At 46.0% G+C, this 23101-nt stretch overlaps 1 protein-coding gene and 1 non-coding gene across 2 annotated transcripts in view; both read right to left on the reverse strand.

The window, feature by feature from the left end:
- The window catches only part of LOC101084157 (Snf2 related CREBBP activator protein), a 35254-nt gene extending 12247 nt beyond the window's left edge, over positions 1-23007 (reverse strand). Inside the window, 26 exon segments of the mRNA XM_045047796.1 lie at positions 3196-3779; positions 3782-4693; positions 5033-5299; positions 5518-5703; positions 5976-6140; positions 6625-6909; positions 7118-7383; positions 7786-7955; positions 9434-9620; positions 9712-9848; positions 11482-11674; positions 11790-11959; positions 12187-12323; positions 13113-13290; positions 13393-13721; positions 13807-13995; positions 14489-14578; positions 14719-14809; positions 15436-15716; positions 15832-16054; positions 16812-16952; positions 17195-17380; positions 18903-19154; positions 20527-20789; positions 21820-21893; positions 22880-23007. Coding sequence (XP_044903731.1) covers positions 3196-3779; positions 3782-4693; positions 5033-5299; positions 5518-5703; positions 5976-6140; positions 6625-6909; positions 7118-7383; positions 7786-7955; positions 9434-9620; positions 9712-9848; positions 11482-11674; positions 11790-11959; positions 12187-12323; positions 13113-13290; positions 13393-13721; positions 13807-13995; positions 14489-14578; positions 14719-14809; positions 15436-15716; positions 15832-16054; positions 16812-16952; positions 17195-17380; positions 18903-19154; positions 20527-20789; positions 21820-21893; positions 22880-22992 — 6069 coding nt within the window. The 5' untranslated portion in view covers positions 22993-23007.
- Positions 14900-15028, reverse strand: LOC111558322. Its single transcript, XR_002739043.1, has one exon. It is a non-coding gene; the product is annotated as a small nucleolar RNA SNORA30/SNORA37 family (small nucleolar RNA).
- Positions 23008-23101: the final 94 nt, after the last annotated feature.

Genomic DNA, 23101 nt, shown 5'->3' on the forward strand with positions numbered 1-23101 from the left:
AGTAGCAAAGAAGAAAACATTTGCAAATCATATTTCTGAGAAGCTATTTGTATTCAGAATATATAAAGAATTCTTTCAAATAAAATAAAATAAAATAAAATAACCCAATTAAAAAGGTCAGGGGTGCCTGGCTGGCTCAGTCAGTAGGGCATGTGACACTTGGTCTCAGGGTCTTGAGTTCAGAACCACATTGAGTATAGACATTACTTAAAAAAAAAAAAAAAAAAAGTAATTCAAAAAAATTATAAAAACTTAAAAAATAAAAATCAGGGGTGCCTGGGTGGCTCAGTTGGTTAAGCATTCTTCGGCTTAACTTTGGCTCAGGCATGATCTCGCAGTTCATGAGTTCGAGCCCTGCATCAGGCTCTATGCTGACAGCTCAGAGCCTGGAGACTGCTTCAAATTGTGTCTTCCCCTCTATCTGCCTCTTTCTTGTTTGCACTCTCTCCCTCAAAAATAAACATTAAAAAAAATTAAAAATAATACAAAGGATCTGAATATCTAACATTTCTTCAAAGAAGATACACAAGAGCCAACCACTGAAAAGATGCTCAACATCATTAGCGATAGCGATTAAGAAAACACAAATCAAAGGGGTGCCTGGATGGCTCAGCTGGTTAAGCATCCAACTTCAGCCTAGGCCATGATCTTGCAATTTGTGAGTTTGAGCCCCATGTCGGGCTCTGTGCTGACAGCTTGGAGCCTGGAGCCTGCTTCAGATTCTGTCTCCCTCTCTCTCTGCTCCTCTCCTGCTCATGCTGTCTCTGTCTCTCAAAAATAAATAAATGTTAAAAAAAAATTTTTTTTTTTTTTTAAAGAAAGAAAACACAAATCAAAACCACAAGATACCACTTCACATCCACTAGGATAGCTACATTGGCAAAAATGTGGGGAACTTGAAATATATCCTGCCAGTGGGAATGTAAAGTGGTACAACTGCTTTGAAAAACAGTTTGGTAGTCCTCAGTTAAACAGTTACTATCTGACCCAGCAATTCTGTTCCTGGCATACATCCAATAGAACTGAAAGCATATGAAAGACACAAAATCTTACACATGAATGTTCATAGCAGTATTATTCATAAGAGCCAAAACGTAAAAATAATCCAAGTGACCCCATCAATTGATGAATAGACATATTAAATGTATATCCACACAATAGAATATTATTCAACAACAAAAAAAGGAAGTACCAACGTATGCTACAATGTGGATGAACCCCAAAAACCCTAAGCTAAATGAAAAAAGCTAGTCACAAAAGACCATACACCATACGACTCCACAGGCAAATCTAAAGAGACAGAAAGTAATGGTTGCCAAAGGTTAGGAGAGATGGATGGCTGGAAGATGATGGCTAAGGGTGTGGAATTTCTTTTTAGGAACATGCAAATGTTTTATAGTTGACTGCAATGATGGTTGCACGTATGTGAATATACTAAAAGCCACTAGACTGTACACTTTACGTGGACTAGTTGTATGGTATGTAATCTTTATCTCAAGCTGCTTAAAAAAAGCGTTAAGAAGCTTCTACCTACTTGCAGAGCAAACAAAATTTAACATAGACCATAGGGTTACCATCCTTGGGCAAGAATCTAGCTCTCTTCTACTTTGAACAAGCCAGACCAACCTGACAGCATTAGAAAAAGATGAAAGGTGGAGTCAGTGGCACTGATGGAGTGGGCAACTGGGGCTAAGGCAAAGAATAAGAAGCAGCTCTGAAAATAAAGGAGGGGCACCTGGGTGGCTGAGTTGGTTAAGCCTCTGACTCTTGATTTCAGCTCAGGTCATCTCACAATTTGTGAGTTCGAGCCCTCCAGCGGGCTCTGCACTGACAGCGCAGAACCTGCTTGCGATTCTCTCTCTACCCCTCCCTCTGTCCCTCCCTACTCCATCTCTCTCAAAATAAATAAACTTAAAAAAAGAAAACAAAAAAAAAGGGAAGAAAAGAAGAAAAAGACAAAGAAGGCCTGGAACGATTTTTTAGATCTTTTTTCCTGTTAGTTCCCGTGTTATTTACTCTCATTTGAACTGTAAGCTGAACTTAACCAAACATATACGGAACCATACATAAGACAGGAAAAAAAACAGCTATCACAAAGCTCATGAAAGGACAGGGAACAGAGTTCTTTTATTGCCCATTTAATCACCGTGAAGGTTTAAAAAAAAAAAAAAAAAAACATGACCACCACTCAGAGGATCATCTTTAGGGAACTGTATTCCATGACTTCCCTCAGAAATCCAAATACTTAATAAACACAATGGTTCTAGCAACCAAAAAAAGTCTATCTCTGGGGAATGCCTCCTGTGTGGAAAGGAGAAAGCAACAGAGTCAGCACATCTGAGTTTTCACAACTCATGTAACCTTTATAATTTATAACATCATATAGTGGGCTAGTTTATTCATCTATAAGATGGGGCAATTAGATGCCAACACTAACTCGACAGTGAACAAGTACCAAAAAGACCAATAATAACAAGACAGCCTTGAACATATCAGTAATTCATAGTTGTAAAAGCACATTAGGGAGGCACCTGGGTGGCTCAGTTGGTTGGGGATCTGACTCTTGATTTTGGCTTAGGTCATGATTTCATGGTTTTTGAGTTCAGGCCCCACATCAGGCTTTGTACTGACAGCATGGAGCCTGCTTGGGATTCTCTCTCTCCCCCTCTCTCTGCCTCCCTTGTGCACATGCTATCTCTCTCTCAAAATAAATACAAATCTTAGAAGTATTTAAAATAAATAAATAAAGGCACATTAGGTCCTCAGGTACCCCTCTGAGAAAGGCAGAATATGGATTATTATTTTTTAAATGTTTATTTTTGAGAGAGAGACAAGAGTGCAAGCAGGGGAGGGGTGGAGGGAGACACAGAATCCGAAGCAGGCTCCAGGCTCTGAGCTGTCAGCACAGAGCCCGATGTGGGGCCTGACTCCACAAATGGTGAGATCATGACCTGAACCAAAGTCAGACGCTTAACCAACTGAGCCACCATGCCAGAATATGGATTATCATTCCCATTATACAGATAAGAGTACAGGCCCAGGGACTTGTCCAACCGCACACTCAAGCATCAAGTTTACAAAACTAGGCTTTGTAATTTACCAAGATAAAAATGACATTATTCTATTCCATCCACTCTACCAACACTCCAATGAAACCCAACTGCCTTCCCTCTCCTTTGAGGCAATAAAACTTACCAGATAGAAAGGGGAACGAGGTGGTGGTGGGGGTTGGCGTCGAGGCCGGGGACCACTGAACGAGGTAGCAGTGGAAGGAGGGCTGGGGGGACCAGGGCGCAACGTCAGTGTCTCAGGCTCATCCTTGGGAACAGGCAGCCGGGAAACCATGGTGACAGGCAAGGGAGCAGCGCCAGATGCCGAAACCACAAGGGAAGATGCCTGGGAAGCTGGGGCCTGTGTTGAGACTGGGGCCAGCGCCAGAGTCTGGGCTGCAGCTGGACCCAAGGTGGGCACCGGAACTGGGGCAGGGCTCAAGGTCAATGTTTGCACTGAAGCTGGGGTTAGGAGTGAAGCAGATGACGATACCGGAGCCAAAGTCAGCGTGTGAGCTGGGGCTGGGCCCACTGGAGAAACTGGCGTCAAAGGGGGAGCCAGAGACAGCGTCTGAGATGGACCCAGTGGTGGTCCTGGTGCCAAAGACAGTGTCTGGGCTGGAGTTGGTACTAGGGATGACGCTGGAGTCAATGACAATGTCTGAGCTGGAAAAGGCCCCTGAGGGTTCCCCATTCCCAAAGAGAGGGTCTGAGATGGAGATGAGCCCCAAGGGTGGATGCTAAAGTTGGGGCTAAGGCCAGTGTCTGTGTAGAAGCCGGGCTTGGGAGAGGTGACGGAACAGGGGCTGGTACCATAGTCTGAGTTGATGATGGAGCCAACACAGGAGCTGGGGCTGGCACCAGTGAAGAAGCTGAAGCTAAAGGAGTTCCTGGAGTAGATGAAGAAGCTAGAACTGGAACTGGAGTCTGTGATGGAGCCAGGACAGGAGCAGGACCTGGCGATGGGGCCAGGACTGGAAGAGGAGCCAGAGAAGGAGCCGGAGAAGGAGCCAGGATTGCTGTCTGTGGAGCCACCATGGGAGCCAGAGAGGTGGCTAGAGCCTGAGATGCAGAAGGTGCTGGAGCCAGAAGGGAAGCCTGAGCTGGAGCTGGATTTGGTGCTGCCGGAAAAGGGCTGGCCAGAGCAGAAGCTGGTACCAATACAGGTGAACATGCTGGGGCCATGGCTGAGTTCAACCCTGGAACATGTGAAGAGGCTGGAGCCAACAACAGAGGATGACCAGTTGCCTGAGATGAAGACAGGGATGGAGTTGTGGCCAAACCCAGAGTCAAAGCTGACGCTGATGGGGAAGCCCCAGCTGGTGCCAAAGAGGGAGGTCCAGGAGTCGCTGAGACAACAGGTGCCAGTGTTGGAGTCACATTGGTCAACAGAGCCGGGCCAGAGGCCGAAACAGGCAAGGAGGCCGAAATGGGGATGGTGAGTGGAGCTGAGGCCGGGGCAGGAGGCGTGGTAGAGACAGAGATGGGAAGTGAAGATGACACTGGGATGGAGACCGTAGAGGACACAGGACTAGCAAGGGGAGAGGAATTGGGAACCGGCATTGGAGAAGCTGGCCCAGGGAGTGGGGACTGCACGGGGAGAGGAGAAGAGATGGTCAAGGGAGCAGCTCCGGGTGCTGAAGCTGTGGAGACAGAGCATGAGTTAGCCCCAGAATTCTTTTCTTGACCTATTATCTTTTCCCTTACCCCCACACTTCACATGTTTCCCAGAAAACATTCACTCCCACACCATGAAGTCAAAGATTCAAGGAATCTGACAATTTAACATTTCCTTTCCCTCCAATGTTCTAAGAAGTAAATTCTAAAATGAGGCAAGGGCTCAGCAGCCTAGTTCTGGGGCCTACTACAAAGCAAGTCAGTATGCTGTTTAACAAGGAATCTTTTGTGACTAAGAAACCCCTCAGGGCCACCCTATCTCCATTCCTGGCAAAAACATCTGCTCTTAAGCCACCTGGACTCACCACTGACTTCAGGCGAAGGACTGTGGACCAGCTTGAGAAGGGGCCTCACCAGAGTGGACGTGGGAATGGGGGCTCGGGCAGTACCCAGGGTAGGTGTGGGTAGCCGGCCAGGGGTTAACGTGGGGCGTGGAGTCAACACAGCTGGAAGCCCAGAGCTTGGAGGCCGGGGTGCTGGGGCCAACGGAGGAACAGGAGTCAGTCCATCCCGAGGGGCCTGTCTCACTACAATCTTCACCACGCCTGTATTATTCACCATGGTTGGTGGCACTGCAAGAGGAAGCTACATTGAGGGGAAGGTAGAAAAGAAACAAGAGACCCAAAGGATGGAAGAAGTCCAGGGGCAGGAGAGGGCAGCAGACAGATACTGGAGATACTGACAAGGGAAAACAACATTGAGGGAAGGCTGGACAGACAGTAGCCCAGGGCATGCCTGAAAAGACCAAGGCCAGCAAGGGCTAAGTAAATAGGAAGGCCAGGCGCCTCACCCTGGTTAGCAGCAAGCGGAAGGCTGAGGCCAGTGGGGGCAAGGGTGGTGCTGGGGGTCGAAGAAGGCAGCACAGAGACAGGGGTGGGGCCAGGGGTCGGGGCCACGGCCTGGATGAGAGCCACATGGGCAGGCTGGCTGATGAGGTGGTGCTGCCCCCCTGCTGACACCAGGTGCACCACATTCCCTGGGTTAAGGGAAGAGAGAAAGAAAGAGAAGCAGCTATCAGCCTGAGGAGGGTAGAGGCAAGGGCAAGAGGAAAAGGAAAAAACAGAGAGGGGATAACTTCTCTAGAATGACCTCATCCCTTTTTCAAAAGACCCCTTCCAAACATTCCCCTGGGCCCCACCCACCAAAAGCTAGGGAAAGAAACATAAAGGCTGACGTTTGAAAAGAGCAACAAAAACAGAGACAAGGAAGTGGAGAAAAAAGGCAGGACAGGGGGTGGGTTTTACCTACTTTGCAGCGGGCGGGGCTGCCCCACAGCAAGCTGGCGCACCTGCGCACCAGTCAAAGTCAGCTTGTTGCCCTGGATCTGGAAGGTGAGAGGTTTGCTTCCCCCTGCACTAGCCACTGGACGCTGTGCCAGTGAGGCCAACTGCCCGATGCTGACCACTTCGCCTGCTAGGAACAAAGAAAGAGTTTAATGTAAACAAGGGTCATCCTAATGCCCCTTCACCTGATGAGGCACAAGCCTCCAATTCCTCCAATCCTCCCCCTCAATTTATCAGGTTCCAACAAACTCAGCCTTCGATGTGCTACTCCTTCCAATCCCACTTGTTTGCCTAGCAATCTCCTTTACGTCCTCTAATTGTCTGCCACCATGCTGAGTTTATCACCACTCCCAACTCTGTGCTGCTCTTTTACCTCAAATAACTTTCTGCTGCTAGGTTTTTCACAATTCACACATCTCTGTGTCATCTCCCTTATCAGCCTCAGGACTCGACAGCTCTTACTTGATTATGAATTTCCAGCATATGGCAAAATGCTTTATGTACATTAGCTACCTAAAATTTTCTTTCACATTTCCTGGCTTTTCTCCAACCCTGTGGCACATAAACCTTCCTGCCATCTCAAGTCTTTCACTCACAGACTCCTGAGAACTTACAGGGCAGGCGAGCTTGCATATCAGGAGACAGGATGAGGCGCTGTGGCGCAGGGGTAGTAGTCGGCACTGCCGTGGTGGGAGCAGCGGCTGTGGCGGTAGAGGTGGTGGTGGCAGCAGAAGGGAAAGTGTAGCCCGGTGGCACTGTCAGAGGCTTCAACAGGCTGGATGAGCCTGGAGGTGGGGCAGGGCTTAGGCGAACAGGAGCAGGTGGGGCTGGCTTTAGGGAGAGGGTTGGTGTAGGAGGCCTTGAGGTCCCACTCAGGACCCCCAGGGGGGATGGCAACACTGTAGACACAAAGCAAACACCTGTCAGATATATCCTAACTAGAGCCTTAGCCTGCTCCCAAAAGCCTCCATGCACGCTGCCAACCCATCAAACAGCACACCTATCTCCAATCCAGCTTCCTCATCACTCCCAATTTCATTATTTCTTCCCCAATCTGAATAATATACATGAGGTACTCCCCAGCATCTTAGCCCCCTGGTAACTCACCCTGGGGCAGAGGCGCACTGTTTGGCTGCAGTGGAGGCAACACAACGGGGCCAGGAGGCCGCGATGTCGGAATAAGTGGGGGCCCAACAGGCGAGGCTGACACCATCAGTGGTGCTGGCAGCACTGGGGGGGCTGGGCCAGGTGGGGGCTGGGTGGAGAAGTCAGGGCCTGGAGGGGGTCGGACCGGGACAGGGCCCAGGGGGGTCCGTGGGCTATTGACCACCACCACTGTCCGGCCTTCTTGCTTGGGCACTGGCTGCAGCATCCTATGAGGACAAAAAGAAGAAGGTTGGTAGGGAGAGAAGTAGAATAAGGTATAGGGGAAAAAAAAAGGAACAAGGAAAATGAGGCAGAAATACATGACAAGGTAACAAAAGCAAAGGGAGTAAAGGGAAAGAAGACAAAGGAGAAAAAGGGAAAAAAACTTGAGATGACTGAAAAGCACCAAGCAAAGAAATGGAGAAAGATCAGTGACAAACATGAGGGCCCCTCCCAGTTCCCTCTTCTAGTTATTCTCTCCCCCAAATCCTTCACAGTATTTTGCATCAATCCCACATAAACATTCCAGCCTAGCCTCCAACTCTCTCCTTTCCACCCCAATTTCTGCCCCCAGCCAGCTTTAGCCACTTTTTCTAGGAACCCATCCCTTTATCCCTCAGCCCTGGTACCTGTTGACCTTCATCTTGACTGGTTTGGGCCGGGGTGGGGGGTCAGGAGCAGTAGCCACCTCTAGCAGTACCCGGCGGGAGAGGCGGTGCCGGGGTAGAAATGTGTCAGCCTCATATCTAGAGACACGACCCTCCAGGCCAATAAGATCAAACCGACCCATGTCTATCCGCTGGTACAAGAAGGAACACAAAAGCATGGTGTCAAAGGGACCAATATGGCAATGATTTCTTGGATATGACACCAATAGCACAGGCAACAAAAGAAAAAAAAACTGATAAACTGCACTGCATCAAAGGATCCTATTGACAGAGTGAAAAGACGAGCCATAGCATGGGACAAAATATTTGCAAATCATGTACCTCATAAGGGGTTAATATCCAGAACATATAAAGAACTCCTACAACTCAACTAAGTGTAATTTAAAAATTGCCCAATTAAAAAATTGGCAAATATCTTGAGTAGACCTTTCTCCAAAGGAAATATACAGTAAGTACATGAAAAGATGCTCAACATCACTAATCATTGGGAAATGCAAATCAAAACCACAAGGAGGTACCCTCACCTCACACCCATTAAAAAGATAGCTATTATAATAAAACAGAAAATAAAAGGTGCTGGCAATGATGTTGATAAATTAGAACCTTTGTGTACTGCTGGTGGGAATGTGAAATGGAGAAAGCGCTATGGAAAACACTATGGAAATTCCTCAAAACATTAAAAATAAAACTACCATATGATCCAGGAATTCAATGTCTGGGTATGCACCCAAAAGAATTGAAAGTAGGGACTCACACTGATATTTGTACACCCACGTTCACAGTAACATTATTTATAATAATGAGAAGATGAAAATAACCCAGCTGTCCCTTGATGAATAAACAAACAAAATGCAATATATATACACACACATATGTGTGACTACACATAGATACACAAAGATGCAGAACAGAATTATCCAACTTAAAGAAGCAAATTCTGACACATACTACAACGTGGATGGACCTGAAAGACATTTTGCTAAGAGAAATAAGCCAGTCACAAAACAACAAATACTATATGATTCTATTTAGTAGTCAAACTTCTACAAAGTACAATGGTGGCTGCCAAGGGCTGGAGGAAAGGGGAGAATACAGAGTTACTATAAGTGTGTATGGTGTTTCAATCTGGAAAGATCAAAAAAGTGTTGAAGTTGGATGGTGGTAGTAGTTGTATAATAATGTGAATGTACTCATGCCACTAACCATATGCTTAAAAATGGGTAAAATGGTAAAACCTGTTGTGTATTTTACCGTAACAAAACCAAATGTTGGGGGGGGGGGGGGAAGCAACCAAAAAGAGGGAAAGGAACAGAAAAACAAAACATTGTAAGTATTACTAATATGCTAGGCACTTCCAAAAACATTAACACAATTTTCACAAACATACCACAGATAATAGACCTTGTAATCAGTACTTTCAAGGGCAAGCAAACTTAGGGTTAGAGATTAATAATTAGCTTGCCCAAAAATCACACAGCTAGAAAACAATGAAACTGAGGGAATAGTGCTGAGATTACAGGGAGGTAAGGATGCAAAAGATCGGACGGCAGCCTAAAGAAAAAGATGCAGGACTGGAATAGGGCCAATTATCTTGGGAGCAACTACTTACCTGGAGGGGATGGACATCAGTGGCCCTTAGCACCAGAGAGGCGGTGCTGAAGCAGATTCCTGGGGTGATGAAGGGGGAGGTAACAGGTCGAGGGTCAAACAGGTTTGGATGATTGCAGACTTTTCGCAGCTGCATCAAAATGTTGATGACACTCATGAAATGGCCTGTGGCTAGTGTCTCCTTAGTTCTGGGACAGAGGAAAAAAATACATGGAGCACCCTGACAGTCACATCTGTTCTAACACAGCATCACAGGGCCCACCCTCTGTCCTCCCTTACGTGGTCTGTGCCATGAAGTCATCATAGAGACATCGTTGGCGCTTGGAGAGCCGGCAGCGGATAACATGCTCATATTTTTTAGGCATCTGCTTCTCAACATCCACCTTAACTCGGCGCAGCAAAAAAGGCCGCAAAACCTAAAAGCAAATAAGCAGGTGGCTGACAGGAGAAAAATGGGCACTGAGCCCCAACCTAGCCCCTCTAGCTGGGTATTGGCCTGATGACCAGCAGAACACTGGCTTAACCCTTCAGTAAACACTCATGAAGCCATGAAGCATGCCAGGAACCAATCACACAAAGATGAGTCAAAAGTAAGCCCTCTTCCCAGGACTTTACTACCTGTTGAAGGAGATATGCATAAAGATGATGATGACGACACCAACCTTAAAAAAAATTATTACGGGGCGCCTGGGTGGCTCAGTCGGTTAAGCGTCCGACTTCAGCTCAGGTCATGATCTCACGGTCCGTGAGTTCGAGCCCTGCGTCAGGCTCTGTGCTGACAGCTCAGAGCCTGGAACCTGTTTCAGATTCTGTGTTTCCCTCTCTCTCTGACCCTCCCCCGTTCATACTCTGTCTGTCTCTGTCTCAAAAATAAATAAACATTAAAAAAAATTTAAAAAAAAATTATTACAAAAACAATGAGGGCAGAGCAACTAACTCTGCAAGAAGGATGGCTCAAATTACACTTCAAGGAGTAACTATAAATCTGCAATATTATGAAAGTAAATCCAGGAGAGAAGCTGAAAACAAAAATTGTGGCAGTGACTACACCATAGAAAACAAAAGGCAAATCTGAAAATCCCAAGAGGTAAAACCGGAGAGAACATTGTCTTTATATGTATTTAAAAATTTTTTTTTTAAAAAGAATAATGTTCATTTATTTATTTTCAAAAAAGGGAATGTGGAGAAGGTACAGAGAGAGGGAGAGAGAGAGAGAATCCCAAGCAGGCTCTGCATCACCAGCATGAAGCCCGATGTGGGGCTCAAACCCATGAACCACAAGACCATGACCTGAGCCAAAGTCGGACACCCAACCAACTGAGCCACCAGGAGCCCCAGGACATAGTCTTTAAATTGCTATGGAAGAAATGAAAAATAGGAATAAAATGAAGGAAAGAGATATAACTGAAAACAATCTTTTGGTTTCTAGTTTAATTTACGAAAATGATGGTATGATTGAACAACATGGAGTAGATATAGTAGGTTATAAGACTTGAGTTGTTTGACTTAGAACAGAACGAGTTCAAGAGAAACTTTCAATTAAAGAAATCAAGTCAAATTTAAATACAAGTTGACTGGTATAGAGAGTCACGAGAATAAAAATACACAGAGGATCTTTAGGCCTTAAGATATATCAATTGAGAAAAAAATAAAAATAAGAATATTGAGATGTTATTGAGACAATATTAAGAATACTAAAAGCTGGACAAAGGAAGAGGAGCCAGAGAAGACAAAAGAAAAAAAAAAAACAAACAAAAACAAAGAAAAAAGAGATCCCGATGAAAGCTGAAGAAAGCCCAGCAAGGAAAAAATCTAAGCAATGACTGATCAGCAGTGTCATTCTACTCAGAGAATAAAGACAGAAATGTCACCATTAGGAAAAAACAGGTAAAATGATGACTAAAATGAGGCCACTCAATTTGGCATTGGGTTAGTCACTTGACAACAGTGAATTTAGCCCAGCACTGACTTTCTCTCCATAAAGGTTTTCTAGGTATTGCCCTTCATTCATTATTCCCAATACCCCTGACAAACTGTTATAGGCCCTACCTTGTGGAGACGTTTGACTAGACCTTCATTGTACTCTTGGCTGCCCTCAATCATGCCAGTTAGGGGGTTAGAGAACCATTCTTTAAACTCGCGATGAGACTGGAAGACATGGGGCATCAAAAAGTGCATCAAAGACCACAGCTCCATGAGGCTGTTCTGCAAGGGAGTTCCTGTGAGGAGTAGGCGTCTCTGGCTGCAAAGAAACAGAGGAAATTAGAGGGAAAATGGTCAGCAAGGTCCCAACCTTCCAAGCATCCCACCCTTCAGGTCAAGTCAACCCTCCTACAAACCCCCATTTCCATCTCTACCTGTTGAAGTTGAGCAATGACTGCCAACGCTGCGACTTGAAGTTCTTGATGTTCTGAGCCTCATCCAGAATGAGATAGCGCCAGTTCTTGCGGCGGAAGGCCTGGTGGTCCTGCAGCACCAGCTTGTAAGACGTGATACACACATGGAAGGCATTGGGCTTGGTCCAGCCCTAAGGTATTAGGAGAAAGCACCAGATAGTGGGGTGAAAAGAAAAGAAAGGAGAAAGGGAAGATATGTTAAGGTCCTCAAGGAACATAAATCAGACTGAGAGAAAGACAAAGTCCCAGAAGCAGAAGGGAGCAACAGAAAGGGTAGGGGGAAAAGCTCCTCTGAGGAAAGGGCCTAAGAGTAAAAGAGCAATCATTCAGGGGGAAGTGATCACATGGAGGGGCAAACCTGCCGCTTGAGCTTCCTCTCCTTCTGGGCTCCATAATAAGTGAGGATTTTAAAGCTGGGGCACCACCGTTTCAGCTCCATCTCCCAGTTCAGCATCACACTGGTGGGGACAATGATCAAATGGGGACCCCAGTTACCTGTTTAGCAAAAGAATGAGAGATGTACAGCATGGTGACTATAGTTAATAATACTGGATCGCATATTTCAAAGTTGCTAAGAGGGTAAATCTTAAAGTTCTCATCACACACAAAAAAATTTTTGTTAACTACGTGTGGTGGTGGATGTTAACGAGACTTACTGTACTAATCACTTCACAACGCACACCAGTATCAAAAAATCATGTTGTATACCCAAAACATAATGTTGTATGTCAATTACACCTCCAGTTAAAAAAACAAAATAAACTTAGAAAGATTTTAAGCAGGAAAAGAAAAAAAAAAAAAAGAATGAGAGATGGTAAGGAAATATAACTTTGGGAGTTTTTGTTTTTTTAATGTTTGTTTACTTTTGAAAGAGAGACAGAGCATGAGCGGGGAGGAGCAGAGAGAAAGAGGGAGACACAGAATCCGAAGCAGGCTCCAGGCTCTGAGCTGTCAGCCTGACATGGTGCTCAAGCTCACAAGCCACGAGACCATAACCTGAGTCGAAGTCAGACGCTCAACCAACTAAGCCACCCAGGTGCCCCAAACTTTGGGGTTGTGTTCTGGTTCCTGAGGTATAACCCTGACCATTCTGTCCTGATGGTCCTTCCTAAGAATGCTAGCACTTAAGCTAACATCTTTATAGTTAGTAACCAGAGTCAATGAAGCTACTAGGACAGCAGCAAAACAGTGAGTGTTTTACTATCCTGCAGCTAGGATCACCATTAAACAAGCTTTGCAGGGAGCTGGCCAAGCAGCCCAAGACGAAAGGCCCTGCCTTGTTACCTTTTTCACAAGCCAAGTGGGCAAGTAGGGAGATGGTCTGGATTGTCTTGCCTAGCCCCATCTCGTCAGCAAGAATACCATTAAGCTTCTTCTCATACATAGTAACCAGCCAGTCCAGGCCAATGTGTTGGTACTCTCGGAGCTGGCCCCGCAGGAGCAAGGGAATGGGGGTCTTCACCTGGTAGGAGGGAGAGAGGCATCAGGGTAGAAATGAGGTATCAGTCGCTGAGAAACAGCAAAGTCAAGATAAGAGAAAACAGAAGCTGGGGCCTGGGAATACCTGCGTAGTGGCCAAGGTATAACCCTTGGGCTGAAGACTTTCAGCTGCTGCAGCGATGTCAGTAATTTCCTTCTTAGGGCCTAGAGTAGTGGCAGGCCCTGGGGTGGGAGGCCCACTGCCCCCATCTGCCTCGCTCTGCTCTTCATCCCGGGCAAGCAAGTACTCCACCCCGAAGTCATCATCTTCTTCCTCTTCCTCATCTGCTTGGCTCTGTGATCGAGACTCCTCAGATTCCTCAGACTCAGATTCCTCTGATTCTGAACTCCCGCTTGTTTCTTCCTCTTCTGAATGCTCATCTTCCTCTTCCTCGCTCTGCTCCTCAGCAGATTCTAAAACACAAAACGAAGGCTAAGTGCTCACCATACCTACTCCTCCAGTGTCTCCCCTCCGATGTGCCCATGACCACACATCCACCTGATTGACTGCTACTATCCTCTTGAGGAACCTCTTCAGCTTCTGTAGCCCCCTCTGGTTCACAGTCAGAGCTGTTAGCCTCAACCTCATCTTCATCTTCCTCTTCACTACTCCCAGAGCCTGGGGCAGAGGCATCAGAAGCATAGGCTCCTGCATACTGCTGCAGCAGCTCCTCCATGGACAGCTCACCTGGAGAAGAAACGAAGGATAAGCTTTTGGGAACTTCAAGGGAAAGGGCGCAAAGGAGAAAGGGAGGTCTGAGTGGTGCCAGATCATTTTACCTAAGTTTCTATAGACACTACTAGGCCCAGGTCTGAAGGGAGGTGAAAGAGTTTACTTTCAGCACCAGCTACTAAAGCCAAGCCCCACAGCCTGGGCTGGAACCATGGATGCTGCTGCCTCCCACTGTGAAAGATAATATCAAACTAAATCTCTCTTTGAGGTTCAAGTCAAATAAGCTTCTTACATTAGTTCCACTAAGCTGTCACATCACTTTGTTCAAACTTACATCACAACCAGTCCTCAAATTCTATTTATAATTATTTGTTGACATCTGTCTCTGTCATTAGACCTGGAGTTCCTCCAAGGGGGATAAAAAGTGTCTTATTCATCTCTTTATCCCTGGCACTCTGCAAAGAGGAGACACCAAATGGATGTTCAGTAAACGTCTGCTGAATGTCACCTTCTCGAGCCAACTCGCTCAGTTCCATGGCATGATCCACCTCCCCTTCCAACTGCTCCTCAGCTGCTATAGTATCCTCTTCATCCTCCGCTAGGAAAGAGAATAAAGCAAAGTCAATGGCAACAGAATCATAGAACACAATCCCAGTGGAAGACAAGAGAAAACATGAAATGGTAGGTCCAGATGATTCAAAGAGTAAAGGGCAACAGGACAAAGAGAACAAGCCTGACCTTCATCCTCATTGGCAGTAAACTCTTCGTCATCCTCATCTGGATGCCAGGGCTGTTTGTTGCGCTGTGTGACAGAGGGTGAGGGCTTCACCTGTATGGCAAAAGATAAAAAGGAGGAAGACCTAAGGTTAGAGCAGCAGGAGAAAGGTACAATGTTGAACATGATATCACAGAACAGTCTCTCTGTCCCACTGAGTGACAGCTGCCACTGGCACAGTCCCAGGGCAAAGATGCAATCAAGGGTTTTCTTTCAGCACCAGCTACCAAATCCTGGCCCCACTGCCTGGGGGAGGACCTGTGAAAGTGCTAGATAAGGCCCCCAACACCATCCCCATGCGCTCACACATATGGAGAAAGAGAGAGCTTAGGTCCAGAAAAGACTTCAAGATTATCATCCCAGGTCCAAACCTACAAACCAATAGGGAGTATTAGGACCATTTCACAGAAGTGGCAAGAACCAGAGTTATATTTTCAAGACCGTGAGGCAATTAAAGAGTACAGTATACTCTTCCATTACAGCATTAGGAAATGCCCATCTCAAAATACAACTTGCCCCAAACCCAGACTCTTCCATATCCATCCCCAAATGAGCGCCAATCGCCCTTAACCAGGGAGGACTCCTGAAAACCACAAATGATCTTACAGACCAGAACTCAGTCCTTGAACCTCTACCTCTGCTCCCACTCTGAGCCCTTCCTCTACCCATTCTCCCTATACCTTTAACACTTGAGAGGGCTCTTCTTCTTCACCACCTTCTTCAGGCCCATCTCGAGTGTCACTGTCACGAGATGAGGGGGTTCTCGAGGGGCTGGAAGGCCCTCCTAGCAGCTGAGGGGGAAGGGAACGGAGCAGCTCTTCCAATGGCAATTCTCCCTCACGTCGAAGCAGCTCAATCTCACGCCTCTGGGTCTCTGCATCATTGCCTTCCTGTTGTTCTTCAACCTCAATCGTCTCCTCATCATCCTCTTCCTCCTCCTCTTGGGGTTGGAAGTCCCCATCTATAGCAGGAGAACAAGGTCACAAAGTCCACGGGGCCCTGCAAGCCACAGGGTGGGTTTTCAGCTCTGGAAAGGGTACATGAGGAAGAGTAACAGAGCCAAAGAGGACACACACCTTCATCATCCAGCCTGGAAACCGGGGGTGGAGGACTAGAGGCAGCTGAGGAAGAGCCAAGGCAAGGGGAAGAGCCAGCTTTGCTGGATGCTAGTGGCTGGTTGAGGCTCTGAGACAAAAGGTCTGAGTACTTTTCAGTTTGCCCCACAATGAAGTCCAGGTGCAGGTCCAGAGCTTTTTTACGTTTTTCCTCCAACCGGGACTGTTGCTTGAATTGCACCACCTGCCACAGCATGAAATGGACGGTCACTAAAATATTCGTGTATTCTTTTATACAATATTTAGGGAAGCCTCCTCTATGCTAGGCCCTGAGCTGGCTTTCCAAGAGGGAAGAGTTAAATGACCCTAAAGGTGCTTTTGACGAAAGCACAAAGGGAGCACAAGAAAGAGAAGAACCAGTTTAACTTCAGGCAGCAGGGAAGATTTACAAGTGTATCTGGAGCTGAATCTTAAAGACTAAGTACGTGTTCCCTAAGTGGAAATTAAAAGAAAGGCATTGCTTGGCAGCAAAAAGACCATAGGTAAATTACCAGAAATGTACAAAACAAAAGAACAATTGAAGTGGAAAAGAGAAGTTAAGGAGCTGGCAGGAAACAAAACTAAAATACAGAAAGAAACCCGGTAGTACTTGAGAAACAACAAACAATATATAAGAACAATTTGAGAACTTTGATGTAAACATTTAAGCAGGTAAATAGCAGAGGTTTAGAAAAAGCATGCTGAATGCCCTGCAAAGGACAGATGGCCTAGAGGGATCAAAAAGTCCTATTAATATTCCCCAAAGGCAGGGCCATATTTTTCCACTGTCTTTCTTCTTGGCACTCAACACTAGAGACATCCAATACAAACCAGAAATGTCATTAGAGTTGCTTGAAATTAGAATATTCACTCTCTCAAGGAGAAGTTTCGACCATTCCTGCTACCATGCTACCCACCTAGGACACCTAAGGCATTTCCCTTTCCCAATCCCTGCTGCCGACCTTCTCCACATTGCTCCAGAACTGCCTGACGTCCTTGGCCATGGTGGAGGCGATTCGGCGTAGCTTGGCCTGCTCTTCCCTCCGAGCCCGCTCTTCTTTCTGCCGCTGTTCCTCGTGGTGCCGGATGACCATGCGCACAACCTGTGGGAATGAGGAACCAGAGTGAAAACTCCAAGGCCAGTCTCCTATCCCCTCCTCATGTCAAGAACAAAAACAAAAATCAAGTCCAAGACATTTGGGAAGTCAGAGCTTGCCTCTTGAGACTATGGACATTAACATGCACCCTACACTGTTCTGTTTGGTTGCCTTCCAACAAACCCACGTATAAAGGAAAAGGAAACCTAGAAAAAAAATATGGAAGGTAGGCTCAGTTGAGGACATACCTTACGGGCCACACCCCGTTTCCAACGACGCTCCTGAGCAAAGTCAGCAGAGAGCCATTGCATCTCCTCACACAGATAGTCCCAGTGGCCTTTGGGGCGGGGAGGCTCGGGCACTTTAGGCAGCCTCTTCAGTGACCAGAAACCCTCCTTCCGCAGCTCAGCAATCCGAGTCTCAATCTCAGCCTCCTAATGAGGAAGAGCTAGGTCAATCAAGTTACTGGACATAAAGTCCACCTCAGGAACATAGGTGAATTCCTGGGCACTGATTACGTACAGGCACGGTCTGAACTGAGTGTTTTATGTCTGTCTTAAGTACACATACCAATACTACAAGGTAGGTATTACAATCTTCACAGGTGAATTAAAAAAAAAAAAATCAAAGAGATTAAGCAATTTACTTGAGATCACACAACCAGAAAGTGGTAAGAGCTGGGAATTCAAAATACATCTAATGACTCTAGACACCAGAATTCATATTCTTTCCATTATTTCACTCAATCTCCACACCCCATGAATATAGGAAAGACATGGGGCACCTGGGTGACTCCGTCGGTTAAGCGTCCAACTTTAGCCCAGGTCATGATCTCGTGGTTTGTGAATTCAAGCCCCCCATCAGGCTCTGTGCTGACAGCTGGGAATCTGAAGCCTGCTTCTGATTCTGTCTCCCTCTTTCTCTGCCCCTGCCCTGCTCACTCTCAAAAATAAAACTGAACATTAAAAAAAAAAAATTGAATATTGGAAAGACTTAGAAAAATGAAATCCATGGGGAGCCTCCAGAGAAGCAAGGAGTATATGCTTCCTTACAGACTAGATAGAAAGGATCTTCATCACTGTAGAAATCTGCTTGCCCAAGAGTATGTTCATGCTTAGAAACAGGTTACAAAGCCCCACATACACAATCCTGTTTGTTTTTGAAAAATACTTTTATAACAATGTACACTTTTTTGTGAAAATACTAAAAGATTAACAACAGTTTTTGTGATTAAAAAAAATTAACTTTCTATAATGGTTAAATTTCATAAGCAAAACGATGAAAGCACTTGAAACTTTTTTTATTTAACAGAAGTGACTTAAAAAACTCAAGACAATTGCCTTTATTATGCTTGGCCTCTCCTGACAAAAACTAAATCAGAGGAAATTACAGCCAGAAACGAGACAGGGAACTAAATGGCCTGACAGTGAAGGAAACATTAAGAAAGACCTGGGTATTAGACCAATGGCTCTCAAATTTAAGCATGCATCAAAATCATCTGGGGTGCTTTTTAAGTCAGATTGCTGGAGCCTACCCCTCAAGCTTTAAATGGATAGGTAGAAGAGAGGTACCAAGAAACTTGCATCTCTAATTTCCCAAGTGATGCTGATGCTGCTGGTTCAGAGACTACACTTATTGCTGGGTAAATAATAGGGGCTAGAGGACAGAAATGAGAAGCAGAAACCAGCAAATGTTCAGAGCTTTGTATTTGACATAGCACTTCTATGTGTATTTTCTCCTTTAACACAGACCTCGTAAGTCCATGAACTATTACATGATGTTTACTTTATAGAAAAGGAAATTAGGTTCAGATCAAACAACTTGCTCAAGATCATGTAAGTTAAGGCAAAGCCTATACTCTAAATCCACAAGGAAAGAAATGTAAAGGGCCCATGGGACAGAGGAGTTAAAGAAGGAAGACTCCCAAAAACTCTCATAGGCATTTCCAATACATACATGCTTGGCCTGCTCTGCAATCTCAGCATGGCTCTTCTCCCACTTTGGGCCTTTGTTAGCAAGGTCAGCAGCCTGGGGTAAGCTGAGTCCCTCCAAGGGCACTGTGGCACCATCTGGGGGCCCTGGAGGTCCATCCAGAGAGGAATCTTGAGCTATATGCTGGGGAGAGATGCCACCTGCCCCACTAGAGGCTGGGGAACTGGATGAGGCAGGGGACACAGGATTGCTGCCTGTCATGCCGTCCGACACCATCTAGAAAAACATAAATAAAATGAATGCTTAGCACTGTGCCAGAAGTTCTAAGCATATTATTTCATTCTATCTTCACAAGAAAAAACTACGAAGTAAATTATCAACCTCATTTTCATAAACACAAATATTTGGGACGATCTTTTCATAAAATGTTAAAGATAACAGAGCCAAGTTCACAGATACTTGGCATGCGAGAGGAGTTAGAGCCTGACATTTACACAGTTCCCAAATTCAAGAATAATATTACAGCATATAACTTCAAACGCTAATGATCCTTTCAGAGCCTCAATGATTTCACTCACATAAACAACTCTCTATTCTTCCCTCATTTACACAGCAAGTGTGGCAGATTCACCTATTAAAATAAATTTAAGTTATCACCATGTTCAAAAAGCAACAACAGGGGCGCCTGGGTGGCTCAGTTGGTTGAGCGTCCAACTTCAGCTCAGGTCATGATCTCGTATGAGTTCAAGCCCCACATCAGGCTTGCTGCTGTCAGCACAGAGCCCACTCTGGATCCTGTCTCTCTGTCTCTCTGTCTCTCTCTCTCTCTCTGCCCCTCTTCTGCTCACGCTTTCTCAAAAATGAATAAACATTTAGAAAACAAAAACGAAGATCACCTAAACCTCTGTGGGTTCCTCATCAATCTTGGGAGTTTCCTTTACCAGGAAGGTGGGAAGGGAAGGAGAGAGGAGCTGGTAACTGTTCTCAAACACCCACCTATTACTTTGCAAGGTACTGCACAAACAATAATAAGTAGAGAACACGGTCTCACTTAAATGCTGATATTGAGGACACTCATAAAAATCACTCCAGCATATTAGCCTCACAGGGTGCCACTAAAATTCCTACCTCAGTTAAATGACAAACAACCGTATGTCACAAAATTTCCCAGGTACACAGAAAAATTATAAGTATTAAATCCATACCCATCAAAAGCCACTCTATGCAAATCTAGGTATGTCTGCTCTCAAAATCCATGTTTCTTCTACTCCTGCACTTCCTTGGTATGAGAAAAGAAGAAATACCACACACCATCCATAATGCTTACGTTGCTCCAACTTCTAAAAAATTATCTATTCTCAAAGCTCACAGTCTTAGGAGCATGTGGTTTCAACCTCCATATCCAACCTGGCCTAATTCAACCCTTTTCAGGTAACAAAGGATTTCCAAACTCAGAAATCAACATTACACTAAATGTCAAATAGAACATATCTAACAGGCTTGATGGTCAAGCTGACCACCAAAAATTTTCCAAACACAGACAGTTAGGATCATGGAAATGTGGCTAAAACTTGCCGTATTTCTTCTGCATCCGAGCTAATAGTTTACAAAAGCAGAAGCAGAGAAGGAACCCTCCCCACTTTCAAACCTGTGTCTGCAGGACTGGGAGCTGAGGGTGAGCAGGGGAGGGGCTGCTCTGCATGGTCCCACTCCCAGGCTCCTCTTTGGACGCCTGAAGAATGACTGGGTCGTTATCACCACTGCTGCTGGCCGAGGGGCTGGCGTCCGGCTGCAGGGCATGCTGGGAGCTGGCCTCATTCTGGGCCACCGGCCACCGGGACCCGCCTTCCAGGGCCCGGGGCCCACTAGGGCGTCCCAGCCTCCGCTCAGGTCCACCGGCCTCTGGAGCACCTTAGGTAGGGTTAAAAGAGTAGAAATGGGTTTTAAAAAGATGAATAAATCCTTAGGAAAAAAAGGATGCCGGGGTGGTTCAGTTCTTTGAGTATCCAATTTTTTTTTTTTTTAAGTTTACTTATTTGTACAGACAGAGAGAGAGAGAGAGCAAGAAGAAGAGAAGCAGAGACAGAAAGAGAGAATCCCAAGCAGGCTCTGTCCTATCGGCACAGAGCCCAAGATGGGGCTCAACCTCACCAACCATGAGATCATGACGTGAGCTGAAATCAAGAGTCCGATGCTTAACCAACTGAGCCACCCAGGTGCCCTGAAAGTCCAACTCTTGATTACAGCTCAGGTCATGATCCCAGGGTTGTGGGACCAATCCCCACATCAAGCTCCACACTGAGCATGGAGACTGCTTGAGATTCTCTTTCTCCCTCTCCCTCTGCTCTCCTCCCAACTCACATGCACATGCAAGCGACTCTCCAAAAAAAACCCACAAAAAAACAAAAAAAACCCACAATCACATTGAAGAATCTATAAATGAACAATGATTATGGTCTACATTTCTTGAGCATCCACTATGTGTCATACTTTCCTAAGCACTGACTTGATAGGTTCTATAATCCTCACAACTATCTTGCGACCTAAACACTTCTCACATCTTAATAAATCTTTATTTAGTTCCTTCCATATACTGAGAATAGAAGCATACAGAAAAGATCCCTAACCTAATTGAGGCATTCTAACATTTTCCCTCTTTTATAATTTAGGAAGTCAGCACACAAAGAGACCCAAGTAACTTGCATAAGGTCACACAGTAATAAGCTAACAGAAAAACTTAAGCTGAGGTAGTCTGATGCCAAGACCAAGGAAAATGTGCTACTCTTCTTGGTAGGGCTAGGGTGATCAGGCCTTTCTCTATCCACACTCCCACTTTTGTTGCTGCACAAATATCATCAAACCAAAAATACTGACTTATAATTTCTCTCATCTCAAGTATCTCTATTAGCATCAACACAAAAAATGGTATATGAACCCTCACCTGTGTGAGCTGAGACCACACCCCCTGTGAAAGTCTGTACTTCCACGGTGCCGCCGTACTGAGGGAAATCACGCCTGAAACAAACAGAGGTAAGGAAAACAGAGTGAGAAACGAATCCACATTTACCAACAACATCCATCAAAACCTTCTTTACAGTAACTTTTGAAGCTTTTAAACATACCCGAATCGAAGGCTGAAAACAAGAGAATTAAAGAGTAGCAAGAAAGGCTCATGTTTCAGAAAAATAAAAGCAAAATCACAGTTTGCAAAAACAGAACTCCCTAGAGACATAAGATTCTGGCTAAGGGAGGAGCACTGTAGTGAAGCAAAAAAAAAAAAAAAAAAAAAAAAGTTTAAAAAGCTTAAGTGTAAAAGGCTACAACCACTGAATAAAAAAGTAACAAAGCAAAACAAACAAAAAACCTGTCACATCAAGAAGCTCAAAAAGACATTGGCTGCCTGCTCTCCTTTCCAGTGAGGGTTGAACAGAATCACAGAATCCACCCTTCCTCAGGGCAGAACCCCGTAACTCCTATACCTGCGCCATGAGACACTTCCCCAAACACAAGAACTGCAGCAGGAGACATTAGAGGAGAAATCAGAAGAGAGAAAGACCGCTCAGCAAAGAACCATGCCCCGGAAACAGGCAGGGTAAACCCACCAAAGGCCCGGAAGTGTTTCCCCAGTGTTTAAGGAAATTCCTTAACCACGGAGCAGCCTTCGATTCACTCCTTCCTCCACAACAGATTCACAGGACCCGAACTAACCAGAATCCAAGAAGCTTGAACTCTTGACCCCCAGCTTCACTGCTGTCTCCCAACTCCTTCCAACGGACTGACCCGACGTGACCCCTGACCTCTGCCCCAAGTCGCCACTAACCCTGATAGCCCCGCCCCCTCCCGGACTCCCACCCCACCCAACGTGCGACAGACTGGGGGAGGGGCCCGCGCGTGCGCGACTGGAAGTGGAGAGAGCCGGCTGCGCGCACCGCCCGGGGGCTCCCGCCAGAGCCCAAACCCACGCACGCAAGGGTCGCAGGCTGGAAGTCTCTCATCCCTACCCGTCAGGGAGCCCCCCAACACCAGATCGCGAAAGGCTGACATAAGGGAGGGTTCGTGCCGCCAGGTCCTGGTTGCTGACTGGATATGGTGGGCGCGCGCCCCGACTCCTCATCCCACGCCCCCCTTCCTCTTCCCGCGCGCCCCTTGGGGGGGGGGTGCCTGGGGTTGGTGGGCGGGCAGGAGCGCACCTGGGTCCGTCCTCTCAGGGCTCGCTCGCTCGC

The sequence above is a fragment of the Felis catus genome, chromosome E3, assembly GCF_018350175.1.
Source record: "Felis catus isolate Fca126 chromosome E3, F.catus_Fca126_mat1.0, whole genome shotgun sequence".
NCBI classification, from domain to species: Eukaryota; Metazoa; Chordata; class Mammalia; order Carnivora; family Felidae; genus Felis; species Felis catus.